Genomic DNA, 19,722 nt, shown 5'->3' on the forward strand with positions numbered 1-19,722 from the left:
TCTCAATGCCACATGAATTTGTGAAAAGGCCACAAATAGGCCGCCACTATATTTTTGTCAAGACTTACAAGAATAATTAAAAAAGGACAAGGGAAGTACAAAAGATTTTTAAGCTAGCAAGAGCTTGCTTAAACACTTAAATTTTACTTCAAAGGAGATACCATCCAGATATTGTATTTACTATTAGTCACAAAATATATTAATATTTACTGTTGTTATAATTGTTTTTCTTCCCAATCTCCTCTTTTCCACACTCTGATCAGGTCAACTATGGTTTTATAAAACTTGGTACTCTTAAGAAATATAACACTGTCAACTGGTAAATGGTCATTTAGTATCTAATAAGTAAACAAATGGAAAGTACACAATTACTATATTAAGCCAACCTATTTTTATTTCCTTTTCTAATCATATGAAAGCGATTTTACATGAATTCCTGGGATTCAAACTACTTTATTTTTTAATTAACTACCTTATTTTCAATTGACATATAATTGATTTATAATGTTTCAGTGTAGAAATATATACCTATTCTTTTTCATATTGTTTTCCATTATAGGTTATTATAAGATACTGCATACAGTTCCCTGTGCTACAGGGTGGGTCCTTGTTTACCTATTTTAAATACAGTAGCATGTATATGTTAATACCAAATTCCCAATTTATCCCTCCTCTTCTCTTTCCCCTTTGGCAACCATAAATTTGTTTTCTATGTCTATGAATCTATTTCTATTTTGTAAATAAGTTCATTTGTATCATTTTTTTTAGATTCTACGTGTAAGTGATATATGCTAATTGCCTTTCCCTGATTTACTTCACTCAGTATGATAATCTCTCGGCCTCTCCATTTTACTCCAAATGGTATTATTTCATTCTCTTTTATGGCTAAGTAATATTACACACACACACACACACACACACACACACACACACACACACAGTATCTTCCATTCATCTATTGACAGACATTTCAGTTGCTCCCAAAGTCTTGGTTACTTTATCAAAAAATAGTGCTGCTATGAACATTGGCATGCATGTATCTTTTCAAATAGTTTTCCTCTTTTCCAGATATAGATCCAGGAGTGGGATTGCTGGATCATATAGTAACTGTTTTAGTTTTTTAAGAAACCTCCACATTGTTCTCCATAGTGGCGGTACCAATTCACACTTCCCCCAACAGTGTAGGAGGGTTCCACACCCTCTCCAGCATTTATTATTTGTAGACAATGGGCATTCTGACCAGTGTGAGGTGGTAGCTCATTGTAGTTTTGATTTGTATTTCTCTAATAACTCAAAATGCTGAGCATCTTTCCCTGTGCCTGTTTCAAACTATCTTACCTTACTTAACCTTCACCCAGTGAGAAGCTATTAACCCTCCTCAGCCGCAGGTACTGGAACAGGCACCTACAATCTGGGCATTCACTGCTTTGAGTGTTGCAGGAGAGACAGATAATCTAAACAGATGATTTCACACACAGGATAAAACGCTTTGAGCACAAGTTAAAGGAAAATCAGAGTTCTGAACCCAGATTTTCAGCAGATACAGTGGAAGGTCTGAGTGGGCTTCCTGGTGGAAAATGCAACCCATTTGTCTAACAGCTAAACAAAATTGTATTTTAATGTGATCAAGAATATACTAAAACTGGTCACTGTCTGCCTCTCTGCCCTTATTTCTCACTTTCCCTACTCCTCTCCTCATTCCTGGCGTACTGGAGGCACACTTTCAGCATTTCAAATGCACTATGCTCTCTCTCCTTGTCTCTCTGCCTAGAACACATCCCTTACGTCTACTCATCTCACCCCTGCTCCCTCTGCATGGCTAAATCCTCGTCATCTTCCAAGCCTCGGCTGAAGCATCATTGCCATGGGCGGTTTTCCCGACCACTGCTGTCCCGGCACAGGGCCCGCCCCCCCCCCAGACACCTGTCCCCCTGCGGCGCTGTCGGCCTCACAAGGGCAGTAACCGTGTCTGTGCTTCCCTCTGCAGCACCCAGGGCATCTGGTCTTCAGTGGCCAATCAGTGAGTATTTATTGGGTAAATAAATAACTATTTATCTAATTTCCAAGGTATAATTTAAACTAGTGGATGTTTCACCCAACCAAAACAGCAAGTAGCAAAGTAAAATTTAATATCAACTTGAAAGAGGCCTCTTGAAGCTGGTTTGAGAAAGAAAAACTGGAATTTAGTGATTACCAACTGTTGGTGCTTCCTGTCCACTGTCTCACTTACCCTCACCATAACTCACACGACAGAAGAGGTAAGTGTTTGTCAGAGGCTCAGAGCCATGAAGTGACTTGTCCATGTTCACACAGGGGTCACACTTAAGCTCAGAACGCCTGACTCCAAACATGTGCTCTTCTCATCACTTCACACCGCTGTTGTTTAGTGGCTAAGTCGTGTTTGACTCTTCTGCGACCCCATGGGCTGTAGCCTGCCAGGCTCCTCTGTCTATAGGATTCCTCAGGCAAGAATGCTGGAGTGGGTTGCCACTTCCATCTCCAGGGGATCTTCTCAACCCAGGGATTGGTCGAACCTGCATTTCCTGCATTGTGGGTGGGTACTTTACCACTGAGCCACCGGGGAAGCCCATCATTCCACATCGGCTTAAAAAGTGTTTAATATTAGAGTAAAGGAAAGGAAAGCTGTTATGTGAAGGCCCAGGCTACTTGCTTTCTAGATGGCTTCATGCTCTTACTCACCTGGCTGAGCCTTGTTAGTTTTCCCAGCTCTTCCTTGAGCTGGCTGGCTTCGGATTCCCTCATTTTTAGCTGAGCCTCTAACTCAGCCTCGTAGGCACTGAGATCTCCTTGGGTCTGCTGCAGGGATGCATTCACCTCATGCTGCTCTTGCAGGGCACTTTCTAGCTCTGCAAGCTCCTGCAAGGATTCAGTGTATGGGTAAGTACAGAACCCTCATTGTGCTGCTTAAGCATCTGCAAGTCATTATAAGTAACCTGAGCACTTAAAACCAAATGCAGGCCAGCCACTGCTGGCCAGGCACAGAGAGCATTCACTGGCAATATGACGAAGCTGCAGGCTGTGTGAATCTAGGTTGGAAAACAAAACCCTGACTGTTATCAGAAAAATCAGCAAGCTACAACTTGTTTTTCAGAGTAACCAGATGTGTGATCTTTTAAATGAGTCCTATGTATTCATAAAAAGGAAAAAAAAAAAAAAGAGGATAAAATTTAAGGCCTATTTTCCTTCAGACATTGGAATAAATGTTTTCATTCATTATTTCACTATACCCTCAGAGTAACTATGTAAGGCAAGGTATCATCCCCAATATATAGATGCGGAAATGGAGAATGAACATCGAAGCAAACAGCACCGGGCTGTGCAGCTAAAAAACGGTAAGAGTCAGAATATGAACTGAGATTTCTGACTCCAAAGCCCACACTTTCTGTTAAACCATAGTATGTTCACTTACCAGAAGAACAAAATGGGACTAGCACGCTCTAATATTAAGGATGACAGAGAAACTTAAATGAATGTTGATAAAATGTAAATATATATTGATTAGTATGCCACAGTTCTGATCCATTTTAGCCCCCTTTTTTTTATGATTAAACATTATAATTTTCATCTATTTATTTGGGATCTTGAGAATTAGACCAAACTACTCTGGATTACAAAGGAGAATCGTGTGATGAGAACTTCTATAGAAGAGTTTCTCAGTGGGTGATACAAGATCATCTACCATCTGCGTCATCTGGGTTGCTTGTCCAGGATGCAGATTCTACATATAACCAACAGAGAATTAATATCCAGAATATATAAAGAGTTTCTACAAATCATTAAGAAAAAGACAGACAATCCAACAGAAAAAATTGGGCAAAGAATATGAAAAGGGAATTCACTGAAGAGAAAAACTGAATGGCAGGTAAACAGATAAAAAGTACTTAACTTCTCCAGTAATTAGGGGGAAATGTAGTTAAAATGAGACATTATTTTGCACAGAGCATAGAGGAACAAGTTAAACCAACCATGAGGAAACAATCAGACAAATCTAGAAGGTGGGATACCATACAGAACTACTAGCTGGATTCTACACAAACACACACAAGCTATAAAATACACCCTTGGCATAATTGGGAAAATGTGAATATGGCTCAGATGTTAGACAATATTAAGGAACTGCTGTTGATTTTCTAGGTGTAATAATGGTATCAGAGTGATGGAGGAAAATAGCCTCATTTTAAAGATATGTGGACTAAAGGGATGATGTCTTAACACCTGCAACTTTCAAATGACCCAGCAACATATATATATATATATATATATATATATATATATATATGGTAAACTATTTGTTTAATTTAGGAGAGCACACAGAAGCTCAATGAACTATTCTTTCCACTTTCCTGTAAATGTAAAAAAATTCAAAGATCATTTCAAATCTGGCAGATTGGCAAACACTAAGTCTGGCAAAATATTATATTTCCTAAATTTGATCCTTATTCTGTGCTTACGTTAGAAAATGTCCTTGTTCTTAGGAAAGACATGCTGAAATATTTCAAAGCTAAAGAGCATGATTGTCTATAACTAATTCTAACATGATTAGGAAAAAAATAATATAAAGATGTACATAAAATCATGTAAAATTAAATATGAGATAAAGCAAATGTGGCAAAGTATTACACGGTGACTCTGAATGGAAGATACAGTGAGTTATTCTTGCAACTCTCCTGTATGCTTGAAATTATTTCAAAATTAAGGCTTACAAAATGAAAATTAGATAACTGTAAGGTGATGGCAAGGAAGTGGTGTAATGGTAGCCTTCACACTGCTAGTGGGAACAGAAATTCAAAGAATCACTATGGACAGTAATTTGATAATATCTAGTGAACTTGAGGAGGCACATATACTTTGAGCCACAGTCCCCTGTTAACACAGTCCCCATGGTCCAGATATATGTAAGAATGTCACTCTCAGTATCATAATAGCAAAAGACTAGAAACCATCTCAATATCCCCCAAGAAGAGGATGAATAAGCAATAAATTAAATGGTATGCTATATACATCAAAAAAAACAGAGCTAAATGTATCAATGTGCACAATTCTCAAAAACACAAACATGAAGTGAGAAAGGAAGTGGCCAAAGAATACACTATGTGCTTTTCATATAAACCCTAAAATTATGTGAAACAATAACACATATTTTTATAGATGGATACACATAAAATAAAAGAAGAGATATAGAGGGAAATAATAACCATATTTAGGGTTTTGCTACTTTCAGGAGACAGTACAGAGAGGGTTTCAAGTATATCTGTATGTTTTATTTTTTAAGCTGAGTTGTTGATACATGGTGCTAAATATTTTTGATATTCTTATATGCCTGATAAATTTCATAACATTAAAACATATTAATTCAAATTTCCAAAGACAGCCCTACTGGGGGATGAGGTTTGGGAACCTGGATTCTCTTGCAATAGAAAGTTTGCCAAACAACTTAAACAAAGCAAGTGAAATCTGTGAATGAGTGTCAACAAATCAAGCATGGAAGGGTTTAATTTACAACGATGTGCCCGTCTTGTCATCTGTAAGATAACACTAACATTATGAAGTAACAACAACAAGAATAAGAAAAACTGTGTTGTACTTAATTTTGCTGCACAAATAATAAAATATGAACATCTAATATAGTAATTATAACAGCTACACTTTCTTATTCTTTCAAGTTATTTGAGCACAGTACTTTTCGGGGATAGAAATTTTGATAAAATAATCTTCCTTTTCTTAGTAAAGGAAAAAAAGGTCACTCCAAGCATATCACAGAGGGGAAAACCCCAAACACCGAACAGCCACCACCACTCCTGTCACTCACAGCTGCACTGTCGCTGACTTCCTTAACGAGCCTCATTTGGACGCCACCTACTTCTGAGGCCAGGGAAACAGACAAGGAGAAACAAATCATACCTTCCTCATATTTTCTGCATCTAAGGCAACTATTTCCAGTTGGTCCCTTTCCTGCTCGACCTCAGTCAACCTTTGCAGCAACACCTCTTTCTCATCCTGCAGCCTTCTGCACTCGTTCTGGGCCTGAGCGGCCTGGCCCTTAACAGTCCCCAGGTATTCCTGCAGCCCACTGATGATGCCTTCTAAGTCCTTCTTCAGGGCTTCATTTGCTGCTATCTGGCCTGAGCAAGACAGAGAAAGGGAAGGTGAGGATGTTTACAAGAAAATGCTTTCAGGATATATTATTACTGCATTTAGACTCCTTAGCTATTTGTTACTAACTAAGAATGAAATTCTAAGCTTCCAAGTATTTCCTACTGTCTCATTTTTCATATTTAAGATACAATAATAGCTTCCCCCCTATTACCCATGGTACAAGAGTATCAAGCATGTACACAATAAAAACAGTGTAGTCATTGGCGTTGCTTATGAAATGCTTAATTCATGCTGTAAAAAGTTCAAAGTAGTAATCTCCAAATAAAACAATGAAGAATGTGCAACAAAGCTGAGATCTTACTACTGGACACACGAAACAAAACCAAGTCAAAACCAAGATTGGCAGCATGAACCTATAACCAGAAGACTTAAAAAAAACAACCACCAATCACATATTGGGTACCTACTATGTCCAGGCACTTTATGAACACTCTCTCACTTAATCCTCTCCGAAACTAATGATCATGACAAAAATAACTTGTCCCAGGTCACACAGCTGATAACGGCAAAACAAGGACTGGGATCTTTTTACACCAAGCCAAGGTTCTTATCACTGCAGGCTAGTATCGTCCTCTTCCACTATTTTGACAATGTCACAATTTAAATCTGCATTGCAAAAATAGATTCTAAAATTCTTTCTGCACTCTCCTTATAACCAGACACGGACTGCCTGATAGCAGTTGTAAGTGACAAGGATTTTATGCCTTAGAAGATGACACTCACCTGCCAGTGTTTATCGTGATCACGTATGGACTTCTTGCCATAGTGACCTGACTCAGTGGGACATCAACCCAAGAAAACCGAAATAAAAATTTTTAACTTTATCAAACATTTTTGAGAACTCTGTAAATATTTCCCTATCAAATACTAGCACTAACAGCTGAAGCATGTTCGGCTAATATTTGGATTAATGCCTGTCATTTTGAAACTGATGTACCTCAAAGCATACTTAGAATTCTCACCTTCAGTAAGCTGTTGTTCAAGGTCCTTTATCTCTTCCGTTTCTTTAGCAATTCTAGAAAGTATCTCGTCCAAACGGCTCTCAAGCTGTCTGTACTGCTGGTTCATAACGCCAAGTTGTTGTTCTTTACCCCTTTTCTGAGCCTTCATATGGCACTAAATTGGAAAAAAAAAAATCCAAATTCTTTCAACGTTTATAAAAATAATCCTTAATAACATTTCTAAGGAAGAATGGAAAAGAAAATGTAACAATTTGCATCTGTCTTGTGTCAGACACTGTGTTGTATTCACATGAACAGTTTTCTTTGTGACCCCATGGACTGCAGCACGCCAAGCTTCCCTGTCCATCACCAACTCCTGGAGCTTGCTCACACTCATGTCCACCGAGTCGGTGATGCCATCCAACCATCTTGTCCTCTGTTGTCTCCTTCTCCCCCATCTTCAATCTTCCCAGCATCAAGGTCTTTCCAATGAATCAGTTCTTCCCATCAGGTGGCCAAACTATTGGCCAAAGCATTCAGCTTCAGCATGAGTCCTTCCAGTGAATATTCAGGACTGATCTCCTTCAGGATGGACTGGCTGGATCTCCTTGCAGTCCAAGGGACTCTCAAGAGTCTTCTCCAACACCACAGTTCAAAAGCATCAATTCTTTGGCTCTCAGCTTTCTTTATGGTCCAACTTTATAGTCACACCCATACGTGACTACTGGAAAAACCATAGCTTTGACTAGACAGATCTTTGTCAGCAAAGTAATGTTTTTATAATATTTTTGGGGAAACAGAGACATGACATAAATACTTCCTTAGAATTCAATTTTATTTTCAATTCTTTATACAAAGAAACATTTAAGTTCTATAAACTGGGAGTTGAGACAGACCTCAAAGACCATTTAGGCCAGTGATCTTCAAGATGGAGGGCCCTATGGAGGCACTCCCTTCTCCAACCACTACCTATATCCCTGGTAGAAAAAGAGCTTTCACACACCCACACATACCTTGGCGGTCATTGCTTTAGGGAGCTACTGTTAACTCAAAGGATTGGATTGTGTTTCTCAGGTGTGCTGGGGTGAAAAACAGAACCAACGATCTAGTCTAACTCTTTCACGCATGAGAACTGAATCTCAGATCCACCAAATGACTTGCCCAGGTCTCCTTAGGCAACTGTTCTTATGGAGACAAAATAATTCCCCAGAGAACCTGTGTCCTCCCACTCACACTCTCATAGCTCTAGTTTGCCCCCACAGGAGCAGAGGAACAGAACAAAAATAAACCAAGAGAAAGTTATCAGGAGAAAGAACTATATCCATCTGAGTAACAAACTCCATGCTTCTCAAGTCTAAGACTATAATTTGATTATAAAAGAACATTCCTTGATTTTACATGCTGTTGCCTCCAAATTCAAGAAAGAAAGTCTCTCCATTTCTGAAGAATAGATGAGGGCCAGCTTGACTCAATGGGATTTTCAAAACTCCTCCTACTCTCCCAAAATACCCATCTGAAATCTTTCTCAAAAGGTAACTAAAGATAAAAGTTTAAATTCTAAGTAAATTTAGGATTTTTGTGGCTCAGAGTGAATTTTTAAAATCTTCTGTCCTCTTATCTGTATCAATAAATCTTAAAAATTCACTATTAAAACTTCTACTGAAATCTCTACATGCAGGACAAAAAATTAGTTCAATACATCAATGATCTGCATTAAACACATGGGAGCAAAAGTATAGTCAGCGATTTTACTACCGTGGAGGTCACAATAGAGGTACTGTAAAAACAGGAACTTACATCTCTGACTCCTCCTCCTTTCTAAGTCCTTTGTACAGAGAGAGAGAGAGAATGATCATACCTTAACTTAGAATGTGTCCTGTTAAAACCGAGCCGTTGAGAACAGAGGAGCTGTGGGCGGAACGCTTTCTAATGTTGCCTTGAAATTCATGTGCACTTCCCTCTCTGACAGTCACATTTTTGTAAGCGCCTCCGAGCCTCTAACCTCCCAGCTCTTCAAACCACATTCCTGGCGGAGACTGAGCGGCAACCCAGCCCGTCCAATCGCAAGCAGCCTCTGCAAGCAGGCCCCACCCTCCCCGCTTTAAATCACAACACAGGAAGCTCCCCCAAGCCAATCGCGAAAACCTCTGCGACAGATTCCCACAGGCTGATTCCCTCCAGGGGTAGTTACCTTCTGCTTCCACAGGGCGCAGTTACACAGTGAACGGGGATACACATCTCCCCTTATTACGTCTGTTCCTCGGATACCTCTGCTTCTAGCTGTGAACCGTTTTCTCTAACTAAAAGGGGATTTGATTTTTACATAGTATCTTTTGCTTTTGAAAACTTGTTAAATGCTTAACGTTTGTTGAAAACTTGACTAGGCTTGGCACTGAGCTAATTTTAAAAGTAATTAATCTCTTTAGATTTGTAACTCCTCTGTGAGGAGAAAGTCATTGTAGCAGCATAAGCATGGGCTCTGCCTCTTCTTAAAAGGGAGACTTGGGAAATCATTTAATCTTTCTACATCATATTTTTATCTTATTTGTTGTTGTTCAGTCACTAAGTTCAGTCTGATTCTTTTGTGACCCCATGGGCTGTAGCCCGCCAGACTCCTCTGTCCATGGAATTTTCCAGGCAAGAATACTGGAGTGGGTTGCCATTTCCTTCTCTAGGGGATCTTCCCGACCCAGGGATGGAACCCACATTGCCTGCATTAGCAGGCAGATTTTGTTTTTTTTAACACTGAGCAACTAGAAAAGCCCCCCCACTTTTTTTTTTTTTCATCTTATGCAAGTTAAAAAGTCACCAATCTCATTTGGATGCTGTAATAAAATAAAGTTCCTCACCGTATATGCCTAAAACCAAGTACAATGCAAGACACATCATTGTCACTTAATACGTTTGTTTCTCATCATATCTCATTAACTGCGTTCTAATCTCTCAAGCTTTTACTTTTAAATGCTATTTGCAATTCAGAAAGATACTTCATCTGATTAGATAATAACAGTTAGTCTATATCTGCAGAAAAATATGCAAAATACCAAGCTTGATTCTTTCCCTCTTGCTAAAATGTTCACATTTTGCAACATAAAATGGGGTGCCAACCAATAGCCAATAAGGTGACTTTGTGCAAACTGGAAAAAGATGCTCCTTCTGGGTAAATGAATTAAAGAGAGACACCCTCTGGTACTCAGACTAAAGCTGCAACCCTAGAACTAAACTTCAGGAGTCTTAAAATCTGGCCTGCATGCTCCATCCCCACTCACACCTTGACTCTGACTACCTTCAAAACTTGCATGCCTGTCCTACTTTTCCTTTCGCCTCTTTCTGTCTGTGACACTTTACAGACATCCAGTGTGTACTGGACTCCCTGTATGCCAAGACTGTCACAGTTGTTTGTTGAAAGCAAACAGACAATCTAGGGTCTAATCACACTCATAGATCACAGAACTCAAACAGTAAGAAAAGGAGCTTTGAGTAGGAGCGATAGGCCTGTTCTTCCCTGTTTTCCTTAATGCAATCATTCTAAACATAGTATTTGGCCCTTGGGGATACAGTTCCTGTCCTTAGGGGCCTTACATGGGGTGGTCGACTTCTGAGCAAATAAATGTAATAAGGGAAGATATTACAGGCCATATTATATATTATTTAAAATCTCTAATTTTCCATGTGGGCTTCCCAGCGGCTCAGTGGTAAAATATCCGCCTGCAATGCAGGAGATCAGGTTTGACCTCTGCACTGGGAAGATTCCCTGGAGAAGAAAATGGCAATCCATTCCAGTATTCTTGCCTGGGAAATCCCAGAGGAGCCTGGCAGGTTACAGCTGGGTCGAGCAAGAGTTGGATATGACTTAGTGACTAAATAAAAACAACAAACAATATGTATACACACACATATTGTATACACACACACACACATATAAACATGTCGCTCACATTTGTGCGTCAAGCTAAGAGATTTTCAGAAAGGACTCTGAGACTAAAAATGATGAGACATAATATCTATTAACAGAAAAAAATTATATTCTCACTCCCACAGAACTCTCTCCGTTTACTTACATGTTTTGGGTCTTCGGAATCCAGACTATCAATAACTCTTTGGAGGTCCTTGATCTCCTCCTGCTTTTCAGCAATTTCTCCTCTTTGCTTTTCCATCTGCATTTCTAGATCAAGAGCTTCCTGGCGTAATTTATTTAGAAGTTGTATCCTGCCACTCAGCTGCTTGAAAAGAAAGTCTTTCTCTGCTTCTGAAATCTAATTCCCCCCACACCCCAATACACAATTAGCAAATGACAAGAAACACTGATTTTCAAATTTATAGAAAACAACTAGTACAATTTTAAAAAGTACAATTGCATGCTCTATCAGATTTTTTTTAGTAAAAGTAAAATGTAAGAGTTATCTAGGCAACCCATTCATATCTTATGCATTTATCTTTATTACATATAAAAATGTTTATAAGAGCTTATGAAAAGTAAATGCAGGTAGTAATGAAATTTGTCATTCCAGTACAAATAACATAAATTATTAATAATAATTACCATAGCCTTAACAGTAGTTGACTTTATACAGCACCTACCCTTGTATTAGAATATCAAACTAACTGACAGTGTAATGAAAGCCTTTATTATAAGGCTCTATTATCTTTAAAAATATAAATATTTTAAAAATATATAAATAACTCACTTAAAACAGCTGTTTTTTCCTAAATACATTTTATAAGGATCTATTTACTTAAATACTTTGTCCATTATTTACTTCTATCAATTTATCTATATAAAGCTTTGGCCAGTGCTGTTTTAAAACATTCTTATAGATTCTAAATTCTTATAAACTGTTCTGGACGGCTATGCCCACCTCATCTCCCATCTTCAACCCTTCTTTACCTCCCGTCATCTCTCCTGCCAGATCTTCACCCAGTCTCCTTTCTCTCCGTGACTGCCATCACTTCTGTAGTCCAAGCCACCATGTCTTGCCTGTACTAGACCACAGCCTCCAAACCAATGTACACATCTCCATTCTTTCCACCTCTCTCAACCCACTTCACTCTCATCAAGTAGGAGAGTGACCTTATAAAAATACAAATAAGATCAGCCACTCTACCACCTAAAGTCCTTCAAAGGCTTCCTATTACATTCAGGATAAAATTCAAACCCTTTAAAATGGTCTATGATGCTGGCATGAGCTTTAACCTCATCTTGACTACACGCTCCCTCACTCTGCAGGGGACTCGTTAGTCTGAAGCCTTTTGCACACTCGGTCACCTCCACCTGGAAGCCCTCACTGGCTCCCTCTCATCCTTTCTCAGCCTAAGTGTCACCTCCTCAGCAAGGCCTCTGTGGGCCGCCCCAATCTACATCCTTTTTATTGTTTCTGCTAATTTTCGTTTTTCCCCTCCCTAAAACCTATGCTGTTTATCTATACATTTCTTCTAAACTTATTTTTATTATCTATTGCCTACTTCCTGTCCTGGAGGGAGGAACACAGCTGTTCATTACTCAAGGCCCAGCCCAGGCAGCAACTGCCACACAAACCGGAATCAATTTCTGGTTACTAAACAATCTGAAAGTAACAACACAGGGTATCTTTTTAAAAGAATATGTAACTTGGACTTCATGTTCTTTTCTACTTACTATGCTGTGAATACAGTTACCATCAAAATTTTGAAATACTGATTTTTAGAAGTTGCAAATAATTAAAACCTTTTACATACTTAAAAACTAAAATGTCAAAATACTTCCTTTTTTGAACTTTCTTCCTATTCAACTACGTCACAGGTTTTGAGCTGTTTACTTCTTCATGACATCATCTTTTTATATACTGAATTTTATATCATTTATATTTTTGCTGCCTGTGTTTAATAATGTTACTATAGAGATATCTTCTGGCTGTTAATCTAGGTCCCAGGATCGTAATGGTGGGGACTGTTTAATTAAATTAGGAAAGATATTAGGAAGGAGTTTCCCTTGATAAATTAGACACTTTCATAATAGAGGAGATGGAATGTATCTTTTTTTACATAAAAGTAATATATACCTGTACACTCTATAAAATGCTAATAAGATGTCATCCTGAATGGCAGGAAATGAAATTGGAAAATGCTAGAACCATGTTTGACTCTGAAATTTGTTATCCCACAATTAATTAGGCAGCAATGATTTAAAGACTGTTTGAAGACAGTCTTTACACAGTTATGAAGAGGGAAGCACATTTCATTTTTGGCATTTCCTCTTAGCAATACAGCTTTACTTTAACCTACTTTTTTAAGTTGTACAGCTTCTTCTAGTTGTTTAAATTCTTCGGTGGCTCTTAAAATTTGTTGTTCCGCCTTTTCTATTTCACCATGGAGTTCTGATAGTCGAGCTTGTGCTACAAATTTAAAAACCATGCACACAGACACACACAAGAAAAATCTTTAATTCTCAAATTTCTACCTTTTTCTTAGCAATAACTTCCTCTCCCCCCCAATTTAACTCTGTAATTATACATCACATGAATATAAAAAAGTAATTGCTTATGATGGTTTTCCTCTCTATTAATCCATAGAATAGTTTCATGATATGACATAGAGCTATAATTGATTCATTTACTTGTAAAATTCTTAACATAAAAGGGGCTTTACTTGATAGTCCCCAAATTAAGGAACTTTTGAGAGGCTAAGGATTTTGCTTGAAAATATGCACTTACAAATCAATGATTTTCTACCTCAAATTTCTAATTTCTCTCCCCCTTCCTCCTTCCCCACCTCCTATAAAACTATGCCCCCTTGAAGCTAGTCAGTACATATATCTGATTTAGTTTTGCTTTTCCCTTCCAGAGCCTTGAATATAGTATATGCAGACATGGACAGCCAGCCTCATTTTTCCAGTCTCCAGGTCAACCTCTGTTGGCCTTCTGAGTTTTTCCAGTTAGCTGCCAACCAAGGGAAGATGGGCCACTAATCTCACTGGCTGAGATCCCCACAATGGGCCATCATTACCAGGGAGATAGATGCATGAACTCAAGACTGCTTTCTAATTCCTTCATATGCATACAGCTAAGTGGGTAAGTGCATTCAAAGCTTGCCATTTGGAAGGTCTCTAAGTGTCCCCTTGGGTTGATTTCTTTCTCTTTATGACTGGCTGCCAGGAAGTGGTAAGATTCCTTGAATTACATGATTTGGGAGGCAACTGAGGAGATGGAGTGTGGGACAGGTTAGGAAGAGTCAGAGGTCAGCCTTAGACCCAAGCCTAAGGAGAATACACTAAGCCGGCTTACCCAAAGCACTGCTTCGGGTTTCAGCAACACGTATAGCAATCAATAACTGTACTTGCTTCAGTTATTACTAACTGTGCCTTTGAACGTGCAGATTGAATGGTGAGAAGAATTTGTTGTCAGGACAACCAGATTTAAGCATTCTTGGAGCCCCTAGACATGTTGCCAAATTATGGTCAGAGTATAATTCTCCCTCATAACAGGAATGATTAAAAAATAACCTGGTCAATGAATCACTACTTTTGTTTTAAACTTCTCATGTGAACAACATCATAATAAATACCTTCAGCATGTTTAACTAGATTTAAAAAATCAGCATATATATTCAATCTTTTTACATATTTAAAGAACTCAAAGTAACTTGTTTTAACCTGTACTTATTTTGTTCTCTTTGTCTTCCACCTGCGTGTCCAGTGGCATATGGGCTTTCAAGTTCACATGCTCGTTTCTAAGTTGCTCCCCTTCCTCTGGCTCCATCCTCTTGATCTCAACTGACTGGGCATTATCCACAATGTAACTCTCTGTGGCGAACATATTTCTCTTGTATCTGGACTTGCCAATGTAAGGGCTTTCATCTGGGGCTTTATCAACGTCAACATACTAAAAACAAAATAAAGAGAGCTTATGCTTTAGTAAGTAACTGCTATGCAGTCAAGTGACATTTTTTATTAGTGAAGAATATAGCACAGAATTGCCTAAATACTAATCTTACATATATAGAAGTTAAAAGGATATATAAAACTATATATAAAATTCTTGTATCTTATTCTTAATGCTAAAAAGGAATTAGAACAAAAAAATGGTCTCAAGAAGATTCCTCTTCCTATCCCTGAAGAGTGAGCTGGACTGATTGATTAAGGAAGTACCTACAGATATGCGCTTTTTTAAGTACCACTGAATCTCTCATATCAGATGTCCAGGTGTTGTATTTTGGTTTCTTGGCTGGCATATAAGTAAAATCTCAGTCTAATAAATTTTAATTACTGAATTTTTACTAAATGATATATGATGTTGATTGGAATCACTGGATCTTGGAGGTTAAATGGCTTTCCATTACAGTGCCATTTACGGTATTTGTGTAAATAGTGACTGATGAATAGTGAACCCAGTGACTCCTGAACAAACCATACATGGAGATGACTATGCCATGGTCACTGAAAGAGGCAGTGCAGTTTTCCTGGAAGTTTGGATTTAAGGAAGTTGATCAAACTACACTTTTGAGTGAGATAACTGACGATTAGAAGGTTGCTCTGGGTTACAAATATGGATGTGGGCAAATATCCTTTTGGGGCTTTTAAACTCTTAAGGACACTGCTCTACCTCACTGAGCTAGATCATTCACAGACTGAACCAAAATACATTTACTCTGCTGATAGCCTTATTATAAGAATGTGATTAACAATAAAATTTTTTTAAACATCACCACTGCCCTGCCCTCCCCTGCCCTCTTCTATCCTGACTTTAACTTGGATTACTACAAAATTAAAATAACTCACCTCTGAGGGATAATAATTTAGTGGCTCAAATTTAGCATCGATTTTATAAAAAGCCAACTCCTGTTCCAGTTCATACTGTTTCTGACATGCTCGCGTTAGTTCCATGGTCTTCTGTCTTAACTGTTGGCCCAATTTGATAAGAAACAACACACAGACTCAATAAGTCAGTATAAAGGTAGACTGGTGTGGCAAGTTTTAATCATAACTGATTATTAGATTTTAAAAAATCCCACAGCAGATAGAACATTAAGAGCATTTTATCTTAATTCTAAAGTATTATAAAAAATGAAACACAAAATTATCCTTTCATAAGAGATCACATAAGAGACCTTTGAAGTTTATTATTTTAGGATATAATGAAAAGTTTTTTAAAAAATCATTTAAATTTGCTTTATCCAAATGTGAAAATAACTCATCAATTATTTTTAAGTAACTAGTCTACTAAGTATCTGCTTCCTGATTTTTATAATAATTGGTACTAATTTATTTAATTGATTAATGATAGCTTCATGGATAGGCATGATATTAGATATTAATTACAAAGAAATTAGGAGTGAGAAGGATGAAAATAGGAAATTGGTTTTAACTGTTGTACTGCTCTTGCTGTCATATTTTGGCTAACAACATCTTGGTTTTAAGTGTTTAGAACATTATTTTTGTAATAGAGGATAAGGGATATAAATAAGCTCAATCAGATCCAAATATGTGATATTATTAAATTTTTAATAAAGTAATCCTACTATATTACAACTTTTTAGTTATTCTTGGAAATTTTAGGAGCTAAAAGAAAACAAATCATCTAATCTAATCTTCTGAATTTATAAATAAACTACAAATGCCCAAGTATTGCTGTTTCTTTTTTTTTGGCCAGAGCTCCAGATTTGTTTCTAATGAGCAGCCATGTTTAAAAAACAACTGGACTATATGAGCATCTTTTATCTAGTTTGTTTCACTTTTTCTATTTCATATTCAGTGCTCCTATTTCATTTAGTTTATGTTTTTCAAGTTCTCCATCTCTTTTTTTTGATGTTCTCAAGACTTTATCAAGCATAGTAGAAAAGCTTTTGTACACACACATATATAAATATATGAATAATATATATATTTTAGGAAACTTATGAATTCTTGCCTAACTAAAAAATTTACGACATTTTGATTCCACATTTGACAGTATGAACTGAATGCTAGATTTCTAATTTAAAACAATATGCAACAAGCAACAAAGGTTTACTATATAGCACAGGGAACTATAGTCAATATCTTGTAATAACCTATAATGGAAAATAAATTTAAGAATAACACATATGTATAACTGAATCACACACACAAAAAAGAATTCTACTTTTTGAAATTTAGTAATGTTTATCTTTTTGCCAGTTTTTCTAAATATTCTATGGACATCTAATAACAATGCATGAAATACAAAATTTTAAATATATTTGCGTAGATATGATTAATATAGATTAAATATAAATCTATTCTATTTAAATTATTAATGATATCACTCAAGATGCTCCTATTCTTATTTTTTCTGCACTTGATAAAATATTCTCAGAGAAATGTATCAATATGATTATGTATTTTTTCCTTTCCCTTATATTTCTTCTGACTTTTGCTTTATATATCTTTCTTTCTTTGTTGTTAAGGTGTCCAGTGGTTTATGACATCTTCTTTGTGAATTGTACCTTTTATTATTAAAAATATTCATCCTTGTTTCATTTAAAATAAATAACTTAAAAAAGAAACTGAATCCCAGATTGGTTAACTGACTTGTCAGACGTTAGATAATTAGTGGTAGAAATTAAATATTTTATTAACTACCAGTACCAGCTCCCTTTCTACTAAACCAATTCTTGATTCATTTCAAAGGTCCACTAAGTGATTTCTGCTTTTTCATTGCCCCCGGCATTCAATAGTAGATACTAGACAAAAATTATGCATGCAGAAAAACTTCTTTAATACAAAAATGCAAGCTGAAGAAAATAAAACATAAACAAACATGAACATTTTATAAGGTCCACGAAATAAAAGTCGTGCATGATTTACCTTTCAGTCACCTCCTGACTATCCATCTGAGGGGAAGCAAGGCTAACAGGGATAATGGGTAATCCTGACTGAGAACTCATGGTATGCGAGACACTCAGCTAAGCATCTGGCGTGTGCTATCTCACTAAATCTTCACAACCACCCGGGGAGATGACAAAAGCTGTACAGAGAGGTTAAATAAGTTGCCCAGTTGCACAGCTGATAGTGGAAGAGGCAGAGCTCAATTCCAAGCTTCCTGATTTCAAATCTAACACTGTTACACTACACTGCCTTCCATGTCCTGCCGTGGGGTGTCAAGCACATTACCCACACAGATGCTTTCACTAATGCTCACAAGTCCCTGAGTCTCAAGAAAGCACCTCACAACCAACAGTGTCGACGACTCTTGGGCTCTTCTCCTCAAAGATCAGCGGCAGTGTGTGCTCAGTTGCCCAGTCGTTTCCAACTTGTTGTGACCCCATAAACTGTAGCCTGCTAGGCTCCTCTGTCCGTGGGATTTTCCAGGCAAGAACACTAGAGTGGGTTGCCATTTCCTTCTTCGGTGGCAATGGGGAAAAACAAATGTGACGGAACCATGCAGGATACATGAGTTGGCCTCTGCAGGCAAATAGTCTGACCTTTGAACAATGCAGGTTTGACTGAGCAGGTATTTTCCAATAGTATTTACTGTAGTACTAGACAGTTAGTGGTTGGTTGAACCCGTGGATGCCAAGAAACTAAGGATACTGAGGGTCAACTGAAAGTTACCCATGGGTTATAACCCCCACGTTGTTCAAGGGTCAACTTTACCAAGAAATACTCTGTGCTTTGTGTCTTTTACAGCGGTAGGCTTAGCATACAGTAAGCACTCAATAAATGTCACTGAAGAAATGCACACGTGAGAACAAACTGGGAGTCTAAGGCCCTGGAAAGGAGGCGAGTCACAGTGTTAGCTGTGGGTAATCAGGAGTTGACTGAAGTTAACATATTTACCAGCAGGAAAAACAATACAGATTCTTTTCCCCACATTCATACTCACTGTCCTATGTACACAGTGAAAAAACAATACATACACACACAAGCACATTTCTCAAAAGGCAAGCCAGTTTCAAAACTTAAAATGTCCGTAAGTATATTAACACAAGTTATCATGCAAACCATGAAAAAGAGTGTACAATTCAGCCCTGAACAAACTACCTTTAAGGAAGAATAAAGAATCGACAGACAAGGGTCTGCAAGAAACCAAGACAAGGGCTAAAAGAAGAAAGAAGCAAACAGACAGCATCACCTGGAGAAATCCAGAGAGCGAGGCTATGACAACGAAAGCTGCTCTTTGCTGACAACTTACCTTAGGAAGACATGCTTATTAACACCTGCATTATTTTTATATGGACGCACTTTATCATCATCCTACCTATGAGTTTCAAATTTACTACCATATTACTTAGTTTAGTTCATTTTAAATCATTTTCAGATTCATAACCTCACTTAGTCACAGGGCAGGTAAATAGTCCTCATTTTAAAACTGAGGAAACAAGAACAAGAGTTAAATAACTTAAATAACTTGAAAAAGACAATGAGAAATATTAATATTAAAGTTAATTATTTGTTGGTGGCAGGAAAGAAGGACCATTACAGGTTAAATGACCACCAAAAGTTTTCCTTCAATGTTATCAGATTTCATTTAGAAGTTAATCTACATACTACATGAGGAATTACTTTATGAAACTAGAATATTCTACAACTATAAATGATATTACCACCAGACATTCTGTATAAGATAATGGAAAATGTTTTCCAAATGTAGGTTCCTAAAATAAGACACAG

At 37.4% G+C, this 19,722-nt stretch overlaps 1 protein-coding gene across 8 annotated transcripts in view; it reads right to left on the reverse strand.

Annotated features, from left to right (window-relative positions):
* CNTRL (centriolin) overlaps nt 1-19,722 on the reverse strand; it is an 81,546-nt gene that overhangs the window by 39,392 nt on the left and 22,432 nt on the right. For all 8 annotated transcript variants that reach the window (XM_061163267.1, XM_061163271.1, XM_061163269.1 and 5 more), the window contains 7 exons: nt 15,871-15,990; nt 14,746-14,974; nt 13,380-13,489; nt 11,180-11,374; nt 7,140-7,293; nt 5,923-6,143; nt 2,701-2,877 (listed from right to left, as the gene is read on the reverse strand). In XM_061163267.1, coding sequence (XP_061019250.1) covers nt 2,701-2,877; nt 5,923-6,143; nt 7,140-7,293; nt 11,180-11,374; nt 13,380-13,489; nt 14,746-14,974; nt 15,871-15,990 — 1,206 coding nt within the window. The remainder of the gene's footprint in view (nt 1-2,700; nt 2,878-5,922; nt 6,144-7,139; nt 7,294-11,179; nt 11,375-13,379; nt 13,490-14,745; nt 14,975-15,870; nt 15,991-19,722) is intronic.

Source organism: Dama dama, chromosome 16, assembly GCF_033118175.1.
Source record: "Dama dama isolate Ldn47 chromosome 16, ASM3311817v1, whole genome shotgun sequence".
Taxonomy (NCBI): Eukaryota; Metazoa; Chordata; class Mammalia; order Artiodactyla; family Cervidae; genus Dama; species Dama dama.